The sequence below is a fragment of the Echinops telfairi genome, unplaced genomic scaffold (genome assembly GCF_000313985.2).
Source record: "Echinops telfairi isolate 266 unplaced genomic scaffold, ASM31398v2 ScPeMD7_1;HRSCAF=3_0, whole genome shotgun sequence".
Taxonomy (NCBI): domain Eukaryota; kingdom Metazoa; phylum Chordata; class Mammalia; order Afrosoricida; family Tenrecidae; genus Echinops; species Echinops telfairi.
This window is the reverse complement of record NW_022103896.1, coordinates 48171916-48193163: the sequence shown is the minus strand read 5'-3', so window position 1 is coordinate 48193163 and position 21248 is coordinate 48171916. Positions and strand designations below refer to the sequence as shown.

The 21248-nt window shown below is 40.9% G+C and overlaps 1 protein-coding gene across 1 annotated transcript in view; it reads left to right on the top strand.

Moving 5' to 3' along the window:
• LRRC69 (leucine rich repeat containing 69) overlaps positions 1-21248 on the top strand; it is a 155092-nt gene that overhangs the window by 100590 nt on the left and 33254 nt on the right. Inside the window, exon 8 of the mRNA XM_004697719.2 lies at positions 12138-12253. Within this exon, the coding sequence (XP_004697776.1) occupies positions 12138-12248 (111 nt within the window). The 3' untranslated portion in view covers positions 12249-12253. The remainder of the gene's footprint in view (positions 1-12137; positions 12254-21248) is intronic.

The window sequence follows — 21248 nt, the reverse complement described above, 5'->3', positions numbered from 1 at the left end:
GATGCTTTTGAATTATGTTGCTGGCGAAGAATTTGGAAGATACCATGGACTTCCAAAAGAACAAACAAATACATCTTGGAGGAAGTACAGTCAGAACGCTCCGTAGAGGCCAGGATGGCAAGACTTCATCACACGTATCTCTTGCATGTTGTCGGGAGAGATTTGCTCCTGGAGAAGGACCTCATGGGGGTGAAGTAGAGGGACAGTGCAAAGAGGATGGCCTTTGACGTGCTGAATTGACGCCATGGCTGCAAGAATGGGCTCAAGCGTATGCACACTTAGGCGGATGTGCATGGGCAGATGCTGTTTCCTCTGGTGCACACATCATCACTGTGAGTCAGAACCAATGCGAGGGCCCCTAGCAGGAAAGGTTCTGTATTAGGAGAAGATACATGACCTCTAAAAGAATAAACAGAATGTAGATTTCACATAGCAGTAGTTGATGCCATAAAGCAGTAGTATCCTATCTTCAAAGCCCTATGAGAAAGAACTGAAAATCCAGAATTATATGCTACAATAAATTTGATACACAAAAGCAATGAAAATGTTGGAAAATTGTGAGGAGATGTAATTTGAACAGAAAAAGTGTTTTGCTTTGAAACAGCTTAACCTGATCAAAATAATGAAAGAAGTGATACTAGTGAATGCTTAGGAAATATATTACAGTGAAGAAAAAGTAACAATGGAATTAGAATAAGCATCTAGTATGGATTGATCAACCATTTAAACTTAGGAGAGTATATTTAAATTGTCAAAATTTGAGTAAAGGAAATTTATATTTGCATGTATATAACCAGGTTAGCATTTGAAAGATATTATTTCCATGAATGAAGACAGAATTTTAGATCAGTTGTCTTTGAACTAACTACAAATCATAGTGACCCCAAGTATGTCTGTTTTTTCCATAAGTAGATTGTCAGGTGCCTCTGGATGGATGCCACCTCCCAATCTTTTGGTTCACAGCTGAGTATGTTAATCATTTATACTGCCTGGGAACTCCAAAAACAGAATTGAATGTTCAAAATCCATGGAATGGTAATCAGATTAACCACATTGGCAAGTAGTTACTTTTATATTTATTTGGCATTCTATGCTCCTTTATCAGTTACTGCAGAGAAGAGATTATACAAAGAGAAACTAGTTTCCTAAGAAGCCTCCCTCCTGTTTCACAAAAAATGCCTCAATTATTTTAAGTATCAGTTTAGGAACTAAATTTGGAGAATGCTGACCGGTAAAGTGCATATTCTATTGTGAACGGAGAACCCACTTGAAAATGTCAATTGTGGTTACCCTTGTTTTGTTTCCAGAATGTTCCCTTTCCCATGTGCTTCGCCATCTGTTGCAGGAGATACACTTGATGATAAATGGGTCTTTATTCCAAACGTAAGACAATTAGAAACAACCAAATATCCAATTGTATTTCCTTCTACTCCAAATGGTTGTGAAATTATGTCATACTTATTTTATGAAATAGCGAGATGAAGATTGGAAAATGGTCAATGAAAACTTTTACTCATCTCTCAAATATTAACCTTTGCCATCATCGGCTCAGGTGCTTTTTGTCTTTTCCCAGATGTAAGCACCACTGCCCGTTCCAGTTCTGAGTTCAATTATTCCTTGCCACTTACAGAATTATAGATAATTTCAATTCACTGGGTATTTTAGTAGTAACTACTAGTGATATAAGCCTTTGAAATAACAACAAAATTAATCCTGGTTAGTCACAATTAGTTTAGATCACATTTGAACTAGTGGTTTAGAGATAACCTAGATTGTCGCATAAAACCCTTTCCAAGCCCTCGAGGGATCCTCTGTCGAAGATCTGCACTTGGTAGTTTTCATTTCTCATAGTTATGTTAGTTGAACTTAACGTTTCCCCAGATTCCTTTAAAGTTGAGGAGTTTAGGGAGGGAACATTTTGGAACATGAACTCTCAACCCTGGATTGAATGATGTAATGTAATTAAAACTACCCTCAAAAAGAGATTAGACTGAGTAGTTCTCACTACAAATGACTGAAAACCCTGATCTACTTTATGAAAATTTGTAACTTTAATTCCTTTTTTATGACAAGCTGCCAGTAATGAAACATAATATAGGACTACATGTTAATAATGTTACTCATTACTTACAGAGAAAAATCTCGCTTTGCAGTAAAACATTATTACTGTTTAGATACCGCTGGCATTCATTTATGAAACTGATCATTTCAACCAGTCAACTGTGAAAATGAATGTTGGTTGGAAAGCACTTATGTGGTGGTTAGTCAATTTAATGTATATGAGGCACTAAGAGGATTGGAAGACATTGCATATCTAATTCCAGTCTATGAATGTAAAATGTATTTATTGTTCAGAAGAATTTAAGTGGTGTGTACTGTTCCTTATTTTATTTAGAATATAACAGAATGGAAATGGTGTGTAGTGTTTCTTATTTTATTCAGAATATAGCAGTAGCAATGACAGAAAAGTGAACACACAGATCGTTGTCTTGATTAAGTTTGCTACTGGGGGAACTCACTGAATCTGCTTTTCCCTCAAAAGAACCCTCTCCCTTTTGTTCTCAAACTTTAGGGTAGCGCCTCAGAGGTATCCAGTATCAATTATGATTTGTCTTCTTCTAAAGAATCTCGAATTATACTCGACTTCGGTTCATTGATCTAAATTTGTGCATCACCAACATGGTCAGAACTCTCACATGAAATTCAGAGTGCTGATTGTGCAGGCCTGGTGCTGGGGAGCAGGGCCCGTAGTTGGGGAAGAAAATGCCACTTATTTAGCTGGCTGACCAGAACAACAGTGGGATTTCTTTGTTGGTTTCTGAACTTACCATATGACCATAGAATGCATTACCCAACTCAAGATACTCTGCACAGTGAAAGAGGGCATTATGACTAGGTGGGAAAACGACAGGAAACTGGCCTGGCCCTGAACAAATCACAGTATGTGCTCATCCTTCCTAAATGGGGCAGTTATTGCCTCCGTTGCCTGCACTGCTGGCTGCTGGCATGGAGGAGTTGTTTTTTGAACAAGTACCTTCAATCTTTAAACTTACTTTTAGTCATTCCATAAATAGGTGAAGTTCTGCCTTAAGCAGGAAACTGGGCACTTATGCAAATAAGTATCAGGCTGAACTCCAATGGTTTAAAGTCTAAGAGTTTAACATTTAAAGAGTAAAAGAAAATACGAACACGAGATAAATGTTAAATGGGTCCTGTTGTCATTATGTGCCATCTAGTCTATTCCAACTCATAGCCACTGTGGTAGTTACATAATCTGGTGTCAGTTTGGGATTTGAAAGGATTAAGAGTGAAGAGGTGGAGTCTAGTCTGTCAATAGGGTCATAACCAATGAGGCCTCTGTGTGGGCATGGCCTTCTCCTGAGAATTCTGGAAACTCCTGTATTTCCTCTTTGGAGGTGGGAGACACTTCTCTCTCTCTGCTCACTCCCTGGGAGATGCTCTACTGACAAGACACATGAAACTATCGCAGTGCCCTGAGCTGGAGAAACCACACTGAGAGCCCTGCCAGTGCTGAGATGCTTAAACTGCCACTAGATCCACAAGACGTCCCACCCACTGGCCTGTGATCTTACTGCATTCAGCATCGTTGCATGTGTTTCATAAGTCTGAAGAGGACTTTATAGATTGGTATTGGACATATGGGCTAATATCAGATTTATGGATTTGATCTGGACTGGGCTGAGATGTTTTCTCAATCTTTAATTGCTCTTGTATATAAAGCTCTTTCTTATACACATATGAGCGTCTATGAATTTGTTTCTCTAGTCTACCCAGACTCACACAGCCACACTCTAGGACTGAGTAGAACTGGCCATGGAATTTCCAAGACTGTAATCTTTCCCAAAGCAGACTGTCAGATGAGTTTCCTGTGCAGCTGGAAGGAGCCCAGAAGGCACAGTGACTACGTATTCAGCTGCCAATGGACAGGTCGGTGGCACAAACTCACCAGTCACTGCGCTGGAGAAAGATGTGGCAGTCTATTTCCACACATATTACAATTTTGGAAACATTATGGAGCAGTCTGTCCTAAAGGGTAACCATGAATCAGAATTAACTTGATGACAAGTTGCTTTCAAACCACTCACCTTTCACTCAGCAGTCGAGGACTTTAACAAATCCTTTAGGACAAAGTAGCACTGCTACTAAGGGTTCCTGACAATGTATGTCTTTATTAGAACAGACAGCTTATCTTTCTCCAGCAGAGTGACTGGTGGGTTTGAACTGTCAACTTTGTGGTTGAAATCCAACGTATAACCCCGTGTGCCACTAGGGATCTTTAATATGCCACCCAAACCCAAGAACCTACTGCCATCAAGTCAGAGTGCACTGTAGCTCATAGTGACCCTATAGGACAGGCTAGAGTTACTTTCTATAGGTTTCCAACACTGTAAATCTTCATGGGAGCAGAAAGCCTCATTTCCAACCCCCTAGAGCAGCTCGTGGTTTTGAACTGCTGGACTTTTGGTTATCAGCCCAGTGTGTAGCCCATTATTCCACCAGGCTCCTTAAATGAGGAGCCAATAGTTGCCTTAGGGCTTCAAAGTGCAACATGAGATTAGGATGTCTGATTTGGGAAGGCCCAGAAACATGGCGGACCATGTACAGGACAAACAGCTAAGATCCATACAAGAATAGAGCAGAGAAGACATTTCAGAAGAGAGTGGTATGGAGAACTGGCATGTGTATAGGGCAGTGAATCAATTCACTTGCTTTGTGGATAGCAGTGGGAGGAGAAATTCTCTTAAAATTGAGATCAAACTCTATGGCTTTCAAATGGTAAATCAAGAAGTTTGTACTTCACTGGTACAGATAGGAAGTGGAAACACAGGGAATCCAGGACAGATGAACCCCTCAGGACCAGTGGTGAAACTGGTGATGCCAGGAGGGTGGAGGGAAGGTGGGGTAGAAAGGGGGAACGGATTACAAGGATGTACACGTAACCTCCTCCCTCGGGGATGGACAGCGGAGAAGTGGGTAAAGGGCGATGTTCGATGGTATAAGATATGACAAAATAATAATAATTTATAAATTATCAAGAGTTCATGGGGGAGGGGGCAGCGGGGAGAAAGGGGAAAATTGAGGAGCTGATACCAATGGCTCAGGTAGAAAGCAAATGTTTCGATAATGATGAGGAAAACAAATGTACAAAAGTGGTCGACACAATGGATGTATGTATGGGTTAAGAGTTGTACGAGCCCCCAATAAATGATTTAAAAAAAAAAGAAGTTTGTACTGAATCTTGTTTGGAAATAGAGCTCTACTAAATTGCGGGGGCAAGTCAATGATAAAAACAAAGGTGTGTTTTAGAAACGGCCATTTGGCTGTAGTGTGTTAGGTTAGCTGAGGTTTTAAGAGAACAATGAGTAGTTGCCTAGTACTAGTGCAAGGGGTAGCAGTGGAAGTCCTGAAGAAGCAGGACTATTACCGCCAACTGTTCATTTTCCATTTGAGCAGACTGCTTGCACATATTGCGAGCAAGCAGGGACATTACCTCAGGCCTTCTTGTTGAAGTAGCCTCCTCACGGGAGAAGGAAAGATTGCATCTCTGCTAGGTCAAAAAGAGGAGAGGCGGTAATAGTCACACTTCTTCATGGCTCTGCTAATTTGGAAAATGAGCCTGCATTCATCTGTATTGCCACAGTTTATCAGTTTAAACAACACAGGTTTATTATCCCACAGCTCTGTTGGTTAGAAATCCAACTGGGTCTTACTGGGCTGGAATTAGGGTGTCTGTAGGGATGCCTTCCTTCCTTCAGGTTCTAGGGGACATCTGTTTTCCAGCCCTTTGAATCTTCTAGTCCCACCCACAGTTTTTGATTCATGCTTACTTCTCCCACCTTCAGAGTCTGGATTGGTAGATGAAGTCCTCTTAAAAAATATTATTCCTAGGGTTTCTCTGCCAGCTTTGGGGGCACAGCGGTTAAAGCGCTTGTCTGTTAACCGAAAGGTCAGTGATTTGAACCCACCAGCCACTCTGCAGTCTGCTCCTGTAAAGATTCACAGCATCGAAACCTGATGGGTACAGTCCATAGGGTTGTGATGATTTGGCTAGATGTCACCACAGTGGGTTTGGATTTGGGTGTTAGATCCCTCCTTTGTTCTCTTACCTTTGCGATGTCCATGTTAGGTGATGTGTTGCTGGCTCCCACTCACAGCAGCCCTGCCTACAACAGAAGGAAACGCTGCCCAGTCCTGTGCCACCCTCCCCCTTGTTACGCTTGAGCCCATCTTCGCAGACCCTGACAGTCCATCTCACTGAGACTCGCTCTCTTTTGGGCTGACTCTCCATTTTGCCAAGCATGAGGTCCTTTCCCAAGGACATCTCTCTGGATCATCCTCCTGTTCAAAGTACCTGAGATAAAGTCCTGCCATTCTTGCTTCTAAGGAACATTCTGGCTGGACTTCTTTCTAGACAGATTTGTTTGTTCTTCAAGACCGGTTTTGTTTGTACTTTCAATATTCAATTTCGTCATTTTTTTCCTGGTCTTCCTTATTCATTGTTCAACTTTCACATGCATATGAGGCAACAGAAAAGACCACGGCTTGGTTCAGGCACCCTTTTGTCCTCAAAGGGACATCTTTGTTCCTGCAAACTTTGATGAGGTCTTTTTTTTTTTTAATCATTTTATTAGGGGCTCATACAACTCATCACAATGCATACATACATCAATTGTGTAAAGCGCATTTGTACATTCATTGCCCTCATCATTCTAAAAACATTTGCTCTCCACTTAAGCCCCTGGCATTAGGTCCTCATTTTCCCCCTCCCTCCCTGCTCCCCCCTCCCTCATGAGCCCTTGATAATTTATAAATGATTATTTTGTCATATCTTTCCCTGTTCGATGTCTCCCTTCACCCACTTTTCTGTTGTCCGTCCCCCAGGGAGGGGGTCACATGTAGTTCCTTATGATAGGTTCCCTCTTTCCAACCCACTCTCCCTCTATACTCCCAGTATCGCCAGTCACAACACTGGTCCTGTAGGGCTCATCCGCCCTGGATTCCCTGTGTTTTCAGTTCCTATCTGTACCAGTGTACATCCTCTGGTCTAGCCAGACTTGCAAGGTAGAATTCGGGTCATGATAGTGGGAGCGGGGAGGAAACATTTAGGAACTAGAGGAAAGTTGTATTTTTCATTGTTGCTACATTGCACATTGACTGGCTTGTTTCCTCCCCGAGACCCCTCTGCAAGGGGATCTCCAGTGGCCTACTAATGGGCTTTGGGTCTCCACTCCACACTCCCCCCATCATTCACTATGGTAAGATTTTTTGTTCTGATGATGTCTTATACCTGATCCCTTCGACACCTCGTGATTGCATAGGCTGGTGTGCTTCTTCCATGTGGGCTTTGTTGCTTCTGAGCTTGATGGCCGCTTGATTACCTTCAAGCCTTTAAGACCCCAGACGCTATACTTTTTGATAGCCGGGCACCATCAGCTTTCTTCTGCACATTTGCTTATGCACCCATTTGTCTTCAGTGATCCCTTCGACACCTCGTGATCACACAGGCTGATATGTTCTTCCATGTGGGTTTTGTTGCTTCTGAGCTAGATTTCCACTTGTTTACCTTCAAGCTTTTTAGACCCCAGACACTATATCTTTTGATAGCCGGGCACCATCGCTTTCTTCACCACATTTGCTTATTCACCCATTTTGTCTTCAGCGGTTGTGTCAGGAAGGTGAGCATCACAGAATGCCAATTTAATAGAAGAAAGTATTCTTGCATTGAGGGAGTACTTGAGTGGAGGCCATGGAGCATACACTTTTAATAACCCTTATGATTATATTTGGTCCTCTTGAATAATCCAGGAGAGTCTCCTATCACAAGAGAAATAAATTTACTAAATTGGTGAAATATTTTGTCATGTTCACCTAACCAAAGGTTCTGGGGTGAGGACATGGACATCTTTGGGTGAGAGCTTCAGTCTGGGTCCCACAAGATCTTTTCCTGAGCAAACAGGAATCCATCTTATTCTTTTTTCTATCCATTGTACTTCATGCAATATTGAAACCTTGTTCTAAAGATTTTACTTTGTGCCCTGTGCTATGAAAACATATTCGATAACTTCTGCTTCCTCGAGATTTAAAATAAGGCAATGAGTATTCCAGAGGCATTTACTGACTGATTTTTTTATAAACTGTCTCTTTAGTTTTCCCATTCAGCAGATGTGAAAATTAGCAAACATGTATATTTAAATTTAAAGTGGACACTACTCTAAAATAGGGAGAGGATGTAGTCCTCTACTTATGTAGAGGGGCAGTGGCGCAGCTTACACTGGTGCTACTAACTGCAAGGCCAGTAGGTCAAACCCACCAGCTGCTCCGACGGAACAAAGACGGGGCTTTCTGCTCTTGTAGAGAATTGCAGTCTTGAAAACTCACAGGGGCAGTTTTATTCTGTCGTATAGAGTCCCATGAGTTGGCAGTGACTCAATGGCAGTGAGTTTTTGTTTTGTTTTGTTTACTTTAACACACAAGGCACTTCATTTTAAGTAATGAAAAGGTAGACTTGTATGGCCTTTTACTTTTTAGAGCTTTTTCTAAAATGAGATATTTTACAAGTCGGAGTCTGTATAATCACAAACTTTTTCTTTTCTCCTGACTTGGAAATAAAAGTTATTTCTTCCAGTGTTTCCTTTTCTTACTGCAAACAAGGGCCCAAGCAGCGACTATCTTTTGACAGAAGTGTGGGTTTGGTTTGTGGTGAGGTTTCCGTGGCAGATCCTCCGTCAGAGGGGTTGCTCGTCTGTTATGTGCTCATCATTTCAAATGACCTGCATGTCACATCAGCAGAGACGGTGGAAAGGGCACAACTAGAAAGAAAACTTTAAGTATGCATTCATAAGTAAGGTGTTAGGGTATTTTTACCCTCTCTAAAACATGACTAAACTTAATGACTCTCTATGGAAAAGTCAGAGGTCAATTTTTCCCCCCAGTAGAACTTTTAGGAAAATCTTCAATGCACCAAGAAAGATTATATCAGGAGTAGAAATAAATAATGTAGAGAATCATTACCAGCCAACCTTGATATTCCATATAAAACTGATAATGCCCTTTGGTAAAGTAGGGTCTTCCACAGCTAACCAAAATATTTCCTTTACTTTAGCTAACTAAACAATAACCCCCACTAAGAAGGGGAGGGCAGGACGCAGACACTTTACATTTCTATTTTTTTTAAAAATTATTTTATTAGGGGCTCATACAACTCTTATCACAATCCACACATACATCAGTTGTGTAAAGTGCATTTGTACATTCATTGCCCTCATCATTCTCAAAACATTTCCTCTCCACTTAAGCCCCCAGCAGTAGATCCTCATTCCCCTCCCATGAGCCCTTGATAATTTTTAAATTGTTCTTTTGTCATATCTTGCCCTGTCCCGACGACGTCTCCCTTCACCCACTCCTCGGTTGTCCGTCCCCTAGGGAGGAGGTCACTTTACATTCCTATTGGCAACAAGAGCCAACTCAAACTCTGCCCAGGCAATGTCTTCCGGGCACTGGGGAACTGACTGAAACCACAATGGAAATAGAAAATGCCTTTAATAGTTTGCATTACAAACTTTTCACCTTATGGAGAAATTGGCAAGAGTCAATCATGTTACTGTCTGACCTCAGTTGCTTCTTTGTTTTAAGCTTGCCTTTTCCCCTTTAACCTCTTTCTCTTACTTTACAGTGCCACCCCGCTCCTATGGGTTCTAGTTTTTGAAACGGGAGCAGAAGAGACAGCATGTGGCCTGGTGTACGTCTCGCAGTCCTTATGGTAGCTGAGATATGGCCAGGAGCAGGCAGGAAGAGCTGATTAGATGAGAGGGCTGTCTATTATATGGAGAGAAAAAAGATCTCTGGATGTGATCTTTTGATATTGCCCTGTTCTCGAAGAACAATTTCAAGACTTAGCCATTCTAATCCAGTTAGCTAAGCATTGTTATTGCATACAGAAGCGAGTGTAAATGCCATACCGAGTGTGACTATGATTGAGGAAACACAGATTTTTATTCCTAGAAACACCGTACTTACTGTTGATGTGCATAATTTAACATTTTATGTTCTGTTTATTTATACAGCATTATTTCCACAACACAATAAGTATATTCCTGTTTTCGGCCCTCATAGTTCACCCTTCCTGAAATGTCCTTTCACCTTCCCTCTAACAGCCATATCCTGCTAATCAATCCAGGTTACCTTTTCCTTAGACTGTAAATTCCTGCTAAGGCGGTAAATGAAGCTAAGAATGATGACACCCTTCTGTGCACTCACATAAGTTGACATTAAACTGAGTCTTTGGTCGCGAGTTGCTTTTATTTCTTGTTTGTTTGTCTTCTAACTAGATGTTACAGAGAGTTTGGAAGCAAGGATTGTTTGTCATCTCTGTATTGATATTTTGTCTAATGTCGTGCAAGGTGTAGGAGCTTCTAATTGGTCAGGACTCTGATTTTAAGTTAAAGAAATCCAATTCCTATACAAGTTAAGTAATAAGGATGATTTATCTGATACACATAATAAAATGATTATTTATGTGCAAAAATGACTCTGTGATGTCTGCATGTTTAGTCATGACTAGATACAGGTTCTAAGTTTACCATCAAGAGTACATTGTTTGTACTGCTTGACTTACTCTCATATAAGTAAAATTTATAATAAAGATATGTATTTGGGGGGAAAAAAGAGTTCTTCGTTTTATGGTAGTTGGTTCTATTTTTCTGTATCTTGGCCTCACTCTCATGCAAAAGCCACCTTGTTGTAACTTTCTGTAGCTGAAGGAGAATTCCCCTCTTTCAACATGTTCAGGAAAAGCCATGGAGCTGATGCTCACTGGCTCTATTGACATGATTTGAGTCATGGGCTTACCCCTGGACTAATCAGAATGGTCAGCAGGATGTGAATAGTTTGAGCTGAGGACTAGGATCAGTTGCCCCACCCTCAACATAGGTGTTGAATCTGGGGGAGAGATTCCCCAAAGTAAGTGATGGACTTCTGTCCCAATGAAATAGGATACCGATGCTGAATATGTGGTGGGGGAAAAATGTAACTGGGGACTCAGCAAATGTTTGCTGATTGCTGAAGTCAAAGCAGGGCATTTACTGGATCATTCCACTTTGATGCCCTGCTCAGAATTTGCATTTCTACTCCAGATAAAGGATCAGAATTTAAAGTTTAATTCCCAGGTGATTCTTACAGAATCATAGGTCATTTTTATGCTTGTATCATTTCCCCTCATGTTCTATCAAATCTCTTTGGTTACTGTTCTCACTTTGATCCCATAAGATAGATCTTGAAAGAGCACAGTATTCAAGGCAGGCATCCATTACCAGGTAAGCTAACTCTTATTTGGGTGTTAGAAGACTTTATGGTATACTTTTTGAATGTAGCTTTTCCAATCTGGCTTCTTCCACTATGCATATGCCTTCACCTATCCATTATGTCTTTTTGTGGTTTGATTCTTTTTTTTTTTTTTTTTTGATTCTTTTGTTTTCCCCCGTTTTGCTTTTCATTTTTTGTTCCTTTCCTTTTGGGCAATTTTTGATTAACTGAAAAAAAAATTCTATTGCCTTTGAGTCAATCATAACTCATAGCAATCCTATAGAACCAAATTGAACTACTCAATAGAATTTGCAAAACCAGGTCTTCCTCCTGTGTAATCTCTGGGTTAGTGACACAGTCTTTTTTGCTAGCATAGAAGAACTTAATTACCTGCCCCTACACCATTATACATGCTTATATGCAAGGTCATTTTTTGTGTGTGGACATAAGTTCCAACCCATTTGGGTCAATAGCTAGGCATGTGATACTGGAGGATATGGTAAGCCTATGCTTAGCTTTGTAAGAAACTGCCAACTCGGTGCCATATTTTAAACCTTTCTTTCCAAATACTTTAGACTAATTAATAATATGTTTGGATATACAAAAACCTTATCCTCTGACTTTTGGATAATTGTGATTTTTCCTTTCTTAGCTAGTCTGTTTATTTGTGTTGTGGACAAAGAGCACATTAAGCACAAATAGAATTGTGTATCTTAGACATCAATGTGCACAAATCTCTAAGAAAGCTGATATTTATGCAAAAATATATATGGAACACCACTTGGTTAATTTTATTTTTAATCTTTATTTCTTAGAGTTGGAAGATCAGCAGAAATATGAAAGTGATGCCCCTTCAGATACTCATTTGTTCTTACAAATGTTTCCGTCAGCGTGGCTCTGACCTCTTTGGAATTACTGATGTGTAAAGCAGGTAAGGAGCTCATTCCGAGACTCACCTGATTTGCCCCACCTGCTCTGTGTACACTCAGAGAACACTTCACTTCCACTACTGTGCGGTGCATCTTCTCTCTGTAAATAAATCAAGCAATGAAAGAAAATGAATTTCATGTGATGATGCCTTCTACCTTTAGATTGTTTAGTTTTTCCACGCGTTGTCTCCCCCACTCCCTTTGGCTTAAAAATAAAATAAAAAGGAAAAAAAGAGGGAGCTACATGGCAAATGAGTGTGATATTTTCTCTCTCTCAGTTAACGGTCACCACTTTCTGGTTGTAGGTAAATATTAAGAGACTTTGGGAAAAGTATTTGTTTTATGGATGATTTCTAACCTCAGGAGAATTACTTTTCAGTGCTGGACCATACTGTTAGATCTGAATGATTCCAGTTGAGCTCTTATTTGTCTTAGGCACTAAAATATGAAGAGGAGTCAAAATGTTTTCTATTGTGTTTCTAGTTCATGAACCAGTTTTCACACCCCACCCCCCCCAGCAAACATTGACTCAGTGGGTGGTGGAAGATAAGTCCTTTCAGTAATACACTGGTCTTCATTTTGTAGGGTTCCTTGAAATAAAAATAGTGGCTTCCAAGGGCATCTGAGAGATGAGTTAAGTTCAAGACCCAGAGGCTAACTTAGAAGGTTACGGCGACTGTCTCCTGGAGTTCCAAAAGGATAATATTGATGGAATGTGTTTGAAGAACACAGGATGATTATAGTGGCTTATTATGAAGAACTTTCAAGAAAGTAGAAAACTGCAGTGGTGAGGAAAAGGCTAGGCAATTTGCTCCAAGAAAATTATTTCCTTTATGCCAATGCATCTTCTCATTTTACAGGGTAGTGAGGGCTGTCCTATGGGATCTCTTTGGGAAACCTTTCCCTATCCACCTACCACCCAAGGTCTGATCCTCCAGGCTTCTTTTTGTTCCCCAAAGTCAACGGGTCTTTAAGATGAACATCCTCGAGGCTCTCGCGTATGCCAAGCCTACCATTTGGACATGGTGCCAATGGAAGAGCACAGAATTCTTGGGAAGGTCAGAGAGCCGAACACACTGCCTTCCTAAATGGATAGTCCCAGAAGTGGGGTATGTCAAAAAATAATAGCTTCCCATGTTCAGATTTTTATTCCATCACTGTTTCTATAATTCTGAAGCAATACTTTTTGACTTCCCCTCATATTAACGCCTAAGATAAAAATCTCTTTCATTTAAAATTTAGTTGTTGTTGCTAGCCTGACTCACACCAGCCCCCAACTGAAGGACAGTCCACATGTTACACAAAGAAGGGTTTTCTATTGTTTGTCTGACTGTAATCTTTTTAAAAAAATCATTTTATTGGGGGGCTCTTACAGTTCTTATAACAATCTATATATCCATTGTACCAAGCAAATTTGTACATCTGTTGCCATCATCCTTTTCAAAACATTTTCTTTCTACTTGAATCTTTGGTATCAGCTCCTCATTTTTTCCTTCCTTCCCCCTATTCCCTCCCTCACGAACCCTTGATAATTTATAAATTATTATTATTTTCATATCTTACACCAACTGCTGTCTCCCTTCACCCATGTTTCTGTTGTTCGTCCCCCTTGGGAGGGGGGCTGCGGTCATATGTTGATCATTGTGATTGGTTCCCACTTTCTTCCCCTATCCTCGTGGCATTGCTACTCCTGTTATTGTTCCTGAGGGATTTTTCTGTCCTAGATTCCATGCTTCGAGAGTTCTTTTCTGTACCTGTGTACATGCTCTGGTCTAGCCGGATTTGTAAGGTAGATTTGGGGTCATGATAGTGGGGGGAGGAAGCGTTAAAGAACTAGAAGAATGTACATGTTTCCGCCTGACTGTAATCTTACAGAAGCAGTTCACCAGACACTGGGTGGATTTGAACTGCCAACTGATTACAAACTACTTGTATTACTTAGGCTTAAAAATGAACAAATGGCTCGAAACATAAGCTACTCCTAACATCACTGTGTTACAGTTTTTAAAATGTCAAGTTTTCTTTTTTTGGCTGAAAGGAGAGTTTGCCTCACCTTTTTTCTTTTTCTGAGGGACATCAGTAAACCAGGAAGCGAAGAACTATTACTATGAGTTGGAATCAATCAATTCAAGGGCAATGGATTTGGTTTGGGGTCATATAGATCAGTAGGTCTTAGAATCACTGTTGTGTCGAGTAGCCTCAATAGCACAAAAATACATGGTAGAAATGCAAATCATCTGACCACACCACACGTCTACTGACTCAGAACCGGGGGTGGGGGTGGGGTGGGGGGTGGGTTCCAGGAAAGGGACCAACAAACCCAGCTGATTTTGATGTGTACTCTAGTGGGAGCACCACAGGGAGAGGCAACACTTTCTAAGGTGACAATGAAGTTGCTGTGGGTTCAAGAACCAAGCAATTGCACTTAAAATTTTTTTTCTTCACATGTAAGTTAAGAAACATTAAGAAACATTTCTTTACATATATGTTTGGTGGTCCTTCAGGTGGAAAAGAGAGTAGATTCTGACCTTCCATTCAGTTTATTATCATATGACCTTCCCAACTGGACCTTGTAGGAGTTCACATCAGGACATGGTTCTTCATGCATCCAAGGGGCCTGTTGCATACCTGAGAAGCAAAATCAATGGAGCCCAGCTGAGAGGCCCTCACCCTGGAGAAAACCTGGCTCGGCTCGGGCACCGCTCCAACAGAGAAGGGGCCTCGCAGTAACTTTGTAAAGGCACCATTAACCAAGAATGCATTTAAAACAAAAATAAAAACAAAGTGACAATGAAAGACCTTGGAATGAATTGAAAATTAGTTATAGGATTAAACTATGTATATTTGTTGAAGGAAAATCGCTCATTAAACTCTGATTTTGAACAGTGAAATAATTTTATACAATTTATGCCATCAAAAATGTTTTACTATTTTTCATCCCATAACCTCAGCCACAATGCCATCTTGATTGGGAAGGGGCCTTTATTTACTCATCTACAGAATACTTTAGCAGTTTACCTTGCCTTCTGGTCATTTCTTCAACAAATACTCTAGGTCAGTGGTTCTCAACCTGTGGGTCACAACCCCTTTAGGGGTCGAACAACCCTTTCACAGGGGTCACCTGAGTCATAACAATAACAAAATTACAGTTATGAAGTAGCAACGAAAATAATTTTATGGTTGTGGGGTCACCACAACATGAGGAACTGTACTAAAGGATCGCGGCATTAGGAAGGTTGAGAACCACTACTCTAGGTAGTGAGTCTCTTTACACTTCCCAAACCAAAATTCACTACTTTGAGTCCATCCCAAACCATAATGACTCTATCAGACAGACTAGTACTGCTCCTTTGTTTTTTCACAACTGAAAATCTTTATAGGAGTAGACAGCCTCATCTTTCTCCCATGGAGTAGCTGGTGACCTTGCGGTCAGCATCTCAAAAGTAACCCACTATGCCACCAGAGCTCCTCCTTAAGCTCAGGGGATGCACCTGCATCGCCTGCGTATTTCAAGGTACTGCAAGCAAGGACCCCACCATTTTACCAGAACTCGTCTTTTGAAGATCCCTGGCTACTTCCTACCCACCTGGTCCATTTGCTTGCCATTTGGTTCATCCTCCCTCGCAGATTTGAGCTCTGTTGCTTATCTTCTGTTCCTGAAACTGTAGATTATGAACTAATATCTTAGGGCTCCAATGGCCTCTATTAATTCATTTGACTTCTCTTCTGTATCTTTCTTCCCCAAAGAGGCATCCTGTGAGATTCTGTACTCAGTCCCATTTTTTCTTTTTCTTTCCCAGAATGACCTCATCTTGTCTCACCCGTTTATTTTATTTATCACACATAAGTGGGTAACTCCTAAATGTCTGTCTCCATTTACAATCAATATTTTCACATTTCTTAACTTCAAGATTTCTATGATTTTGGAGTTAGAGAACAACTGCGATACTTTTTATACAGGATGCTCGGGTCTGACAGGGTATGTTTTGTTCAAGGATCCAAAGCAAGTGATGCAATGAGTCATATAATTTATGGGGGAAGAACTACTGGAAAGGAAAATCCTATGCAAAAGTCCTGAGGTAAGAGAGTGCTTAGCTTGCTATAGGAAGTCTAATGTAGCTGGTTATTGTATTGAAGGTCTCTAGTAATTTTTAATAGATATTTGGTTGTATTTTCTGATATTTATTTGATTTATTTTTTTAAAAATTTACTGTGAAGTAGATGTAGGTTTACAGAGCAGATCATAGTTTTACATTGAACAACTCATGTACATTATAACTTACATTACGAATGGACATGATCAATGGAGAAAAGCTGAAGTTGTCAAGGATTTTTTCTTGCTTAGATCTACTATCGATGCTCATGGAAGCAGCGGTCAAGAGATCAAAAGACACACTGCATTAGGTAAATCTGCTGCAACACTCTTTTGAGTGTTGAGAAGCAAGGATGTTCCTTTGAGGGCTGAGGTGCCCCTGAATCAAGTCATGTTGTTTACGATGGCCTCCTCTGTCTGTGAAAGCGGGACACTGAATAAAAAGACTGAAGAAGAATCGATGCGTGTGAGTCGTGGGGCTGGCGAAGACTATTGAAAGTGCCCTGGACTGCTAGAAGGACAACCCGATCCATCTTGGAAAAAGAATGCCAGAGTGCTCCTGAGAGGCAAGGATGCTAAGACTTGTCACATATTTTCGTAATGTTGTCAGGAAAGACTAGTCTCTGAAGAAGAACATCATGGGTGTTGGGGGGTAAAGTGGAGGGACAGCCAAAAAGAGGAAGGGCAAAGACTGAAAACGAGGAAGCCCCTCAATGAGAGGGATGGACACATTGGCTGAAACAATGGGCTGGGCCAGGAACAGTGGTGAGGACGGCCAGGAACCAAGGACTTTGCATTTTGCTGCCTGTAGGCTGCCTGTGACTCCAGGGTGCCGAACAATAGCAAGTCTCCCTTCTCTTCTTTTCTGACCCTCTGAGCTTCGTCCTTGGGTAAATGTTATCTTTTCGGTCTTCGTGGGTGATTATTCTAGTGTGGAGGTGAGTTCAGAGCTGAAGCGTCAGGGCCATAGTCTTGGGGGACCTTCAGTCGCTGTCGGACCAGTAAGCCCGGGGGCTCTTTTCTGCTTTATGTTTTATGTTTTTCCTCCATTCCATCCAGGACCTTATAATGTGATTCTTTTCAGAGCTATTGGTAATGGTAGTTGCCTACCACATAATTCCTGGTATTTAAATGACTTGGAACTTTGGATTCGTACAGTCTGGCAAGAAAGGGGGATTTTATGTAAATGCCACTGGGAAATAGGGATTAAGCACTGTCACTGTCTATCTCCGGGTAAGTCATTAGGCCAGTGCCCACGGCCGGAGAAATGATTAATTAGGGAAAGAGAGATGTAGGGGAAAGAGAGAACCTTTGAATTTAATCTACTCATTTGATAGGACAGTAAATGGTTAGATACCCCAAATTTAGTGGATCCAAGGAGAGTTGGTATCTCAAAAATGGAAAAATTGATGAATAAATTCTAATTGTAATAAAAGTTAAAGGATACTATAAAGATAGATTGAAAATCTCAGTTGATGTTCCTTTGATACACATGTAGCCTCTAATGCCATTAGGTGACTGGCAGCCTCTGTCTGTGTCACACCTCCTGTGCTCATAGCCGTCGCGTGCAGCAGTGAAGGTTCATTTCACAGGGCTACAACTGTGAGCCCCTTCAGCGTCCTTTACAGAGAACTCCTTGAAGCGCTCCTAGAAGAGTAGCCAGTTTCATGTTTGGACAGGAGAACTCCAAAAGGACTTGGATAGGGTTGCCAGCTGCAGCAAAGAAGACAAAGGACACTCCGTTAAATGGCATTTTCAGAGAAACGATTTCATTTTATTTTTTTCGTATGTAGGTGTTGAACTACACTTATACAAAGAATTGTTTGTTTTGTTTCTGAAATTCAAATTTAATGTGGTGTCTGTTGCTGGAAAGCAGGAATCTCTTCAAGTAAGTATGGGCAGGGATGATGGCAAAGGAGTCAGCCTGAAAGAGCTCTGATTGCCACACTGTCCCTCTGAGGGTGGTAACTAATACTTTAATAAGCCAGAGGACCCAGTTGAGTGTTGGAAAGGTTGAAAGTCCAGAATGATGCTAAGAAGCACCAACACATTTGAAACCTTCAAAGAAAAAACAAACAAACCCATGACTCTAATGTCAGGGCATGTAGTGTGGCCAGACACATGTTCATGCATCAAATGAAACCAAGGGAACCAGGGGGGTAGGGGGAGGATACATGTGGTCCTGCCCTGTGGGAGAACCCATGTTCTAAACCACTAGTCAATTAAATTAGAAAGCTAATTCATCTTTCCCCATGTGTACTCAATTTGAGGGTGCGATCTTTCATTGCCAATCTGCAATCTATCTGAAACACTGCATATTTTTATTTTCTAAGCATTGCAGTCAACCTCCATTTGTCCATATGAAGTTGAAGCAGCTAGCACATCCATTAAATATATATGTGTGTGTGTTTATACATATGTATATATTCATTTTTCTGCTTTTTTCGTTTCTCCCCTGACTACTCTCTGAAATTTGTACTTGATTCACTTTTCCCTCAGTAAAACATAGGAGAATAACAAAAAGAAACTCGTCTCTTTGGCTATTTATTATAAGCATTTTTTACCTCTGTTGTGACAAATTAGATCTGAGTATGAGAATATACATTATTTTAATATTATTAATAAATTATACATATGTCCCTTGTGTTTATGACTAATCCAAGTGTGCTCTTTGATTTTTTATAACTGTGTGATTTTTATAGATCCAGTTCAATATGCATCTAAGCAGTCAATATTCCTAGGATATAAATCTCTATGCATTTTATTTCTTTTCTGACAACTTCCAATTTTTCTAAATTTGTAATTCAACAGTACGTGTTCCAGTTATTAATGGATGTTTTCAGCTGTTTCTTCTTAGTTTGAGTCATTCCGCACATGAAAGTCAAAACTTTCCCAACGACCTCATTAAGATCAGCTCCCCTTTGAGGAGGGGTCTTCCTCAGTCCGATTTTGAGTGCTTTCCCACCTGAGGGGCTCATTCTTTTCATTAAAGTATCATTTTATTGGGAGCTCTCACAGCTCTTATGACAATCCATACATCAATTGTATCAGGCATGTCTGTACACGTGTTGCCATCCTTCTTTTCTAGACATTGACTTTCTATGGAGCCCTTGATGTCAGGTCCTCTTTTTTCCCTCCCCCACAGGGGATTTTACACCAACCACTGTCTAACCATCCCCCATGGTTTCTGTTGTTTGTCCCTCTGGTGTCCCTCTGGTGTGTGGTTATGTGCCCATCATTGCGATCAGTTCCTCCTTCCTCCCCTTTTCTCCCTTCCCTCCTGGTATTGCTATTCCCATTCCTGTACTTGGAGTCCGTGTGTCATGCGTTCTTATCTCTTACCTGTACCTGTGTGCATGCTCCAGCCTAGTCTCAGTGAAAGGCAGGACTGGGGTCATGATGGTGGGGGTGAGGGGTGGGGTGAGGAAACCTCAGAGAACCAGAGGAATATTGTTTGTTTCATGGTTGCTCTACTGAGCCCTGGTTGACTTGCCCCTTCTCTGTAGACTTAGGAAATATTGATACTACTTTTCGTAAGTCTTATTAAGGATATTTTCACGCTTTGACTTTTGAGTAGATAAAAGATTATTTCTTTGAGCTAACATATTTATGAATGAGGATTGGTGATAAAGTCTTAAATGAAGATAGTTTTGGTTTTTTTTCACTTGATAAAGCTTCTGAAAACCCCAAAACAACTCTTGGACCGCTCCCTAGTGTTTCTTTATGAAATAACTTTTTGCATGATTCTTGACATCTGGGTTATTCGCAAGAGTGCAGCTGTGAGAAAATACATGGGTAGAAGTCACTTGCTCTGGTTAAATTGTTTTGCTCATTAATGCAGAGAAAGTCCCTGAGCAGCTTAATCTGCAAACCTCCTGCTGGGAATTTGAGAACCTTTTGCAGACCACAGGACTCCAATTCACACGGAGGGTCCTGAACTTCAGAAAAAGTTCAGAGGGCACCTTGAGATTCGTAGATGAGTCTGTGCTAGGACTGTGGCTGCTGGCTGGCATAGAATCAATTGCGCCTAGTGACCCGATGGGGCAGAGTCGAACTATACCATAGATTGTTCCTGGCTGCAATGTTTATGGAAACAGAGAGATGAGTCTTTCTCCTGTGGAGCCGCTGAGTGGGTTTGAACAGTTAGGCTTACAATTAGCAGCTGAGCACAAGCCATTGTGCCTGCCACCAGGACTCCTGGCATTAGGATTAATGAGAGCTGTTTTTAATAGTCCTTATCCTGCTAATGTGTGTGTCCTGAGGAGCCAGAGAAGTATATGGAGTGGAAAGGTGTCCAGGACATAAACCCCATTTCCTGGTCAGGGCTGGACGTAGTTAAGATGGCTAATAACGCAGCACTGTATGTGAATGTATGGTTTAGAGGTGGATGAGAGCCTGAGATAAGACACCTATGATGCTTGCCGGACCTTATCTGGTTTCCTAAATTGTCTGTATCTTTGGATTGTATTGTCCTGTTTGGTTTTTGCTTGCATATTAGGATGTATCTCAGAGGTGTCATGTCATTGAAGGGCACCCTCTTGAAGTAGTGTTATATATTTTTTTCAAATTTTAAATGTATGAAACCCAGGACTGATGAACCTATAGAAACACCAAGTAGAATAATGGTTTTGAGGGACGGGGGGTTTAGTGTTGGAGGGGGTGGGCAAAGGGGAGATGGTGTCAAGGGGTCCATGTAGGAAAAGAAAGTTTGGAAACTGATTGTGGCAGCAATTGTCCAATTCTGCTGGATGTGATTGAACTATAGAATGATATCATATCTCTATATCTCTATACATCTATATCTCTCTAATAAATATATCCACCTTCCCCAAAAGAAAATTGAAAGAGAAAGACTACTTTCACCCACTCACTCACTGCTACTGAGTTGATTCTGAATCCTAGTG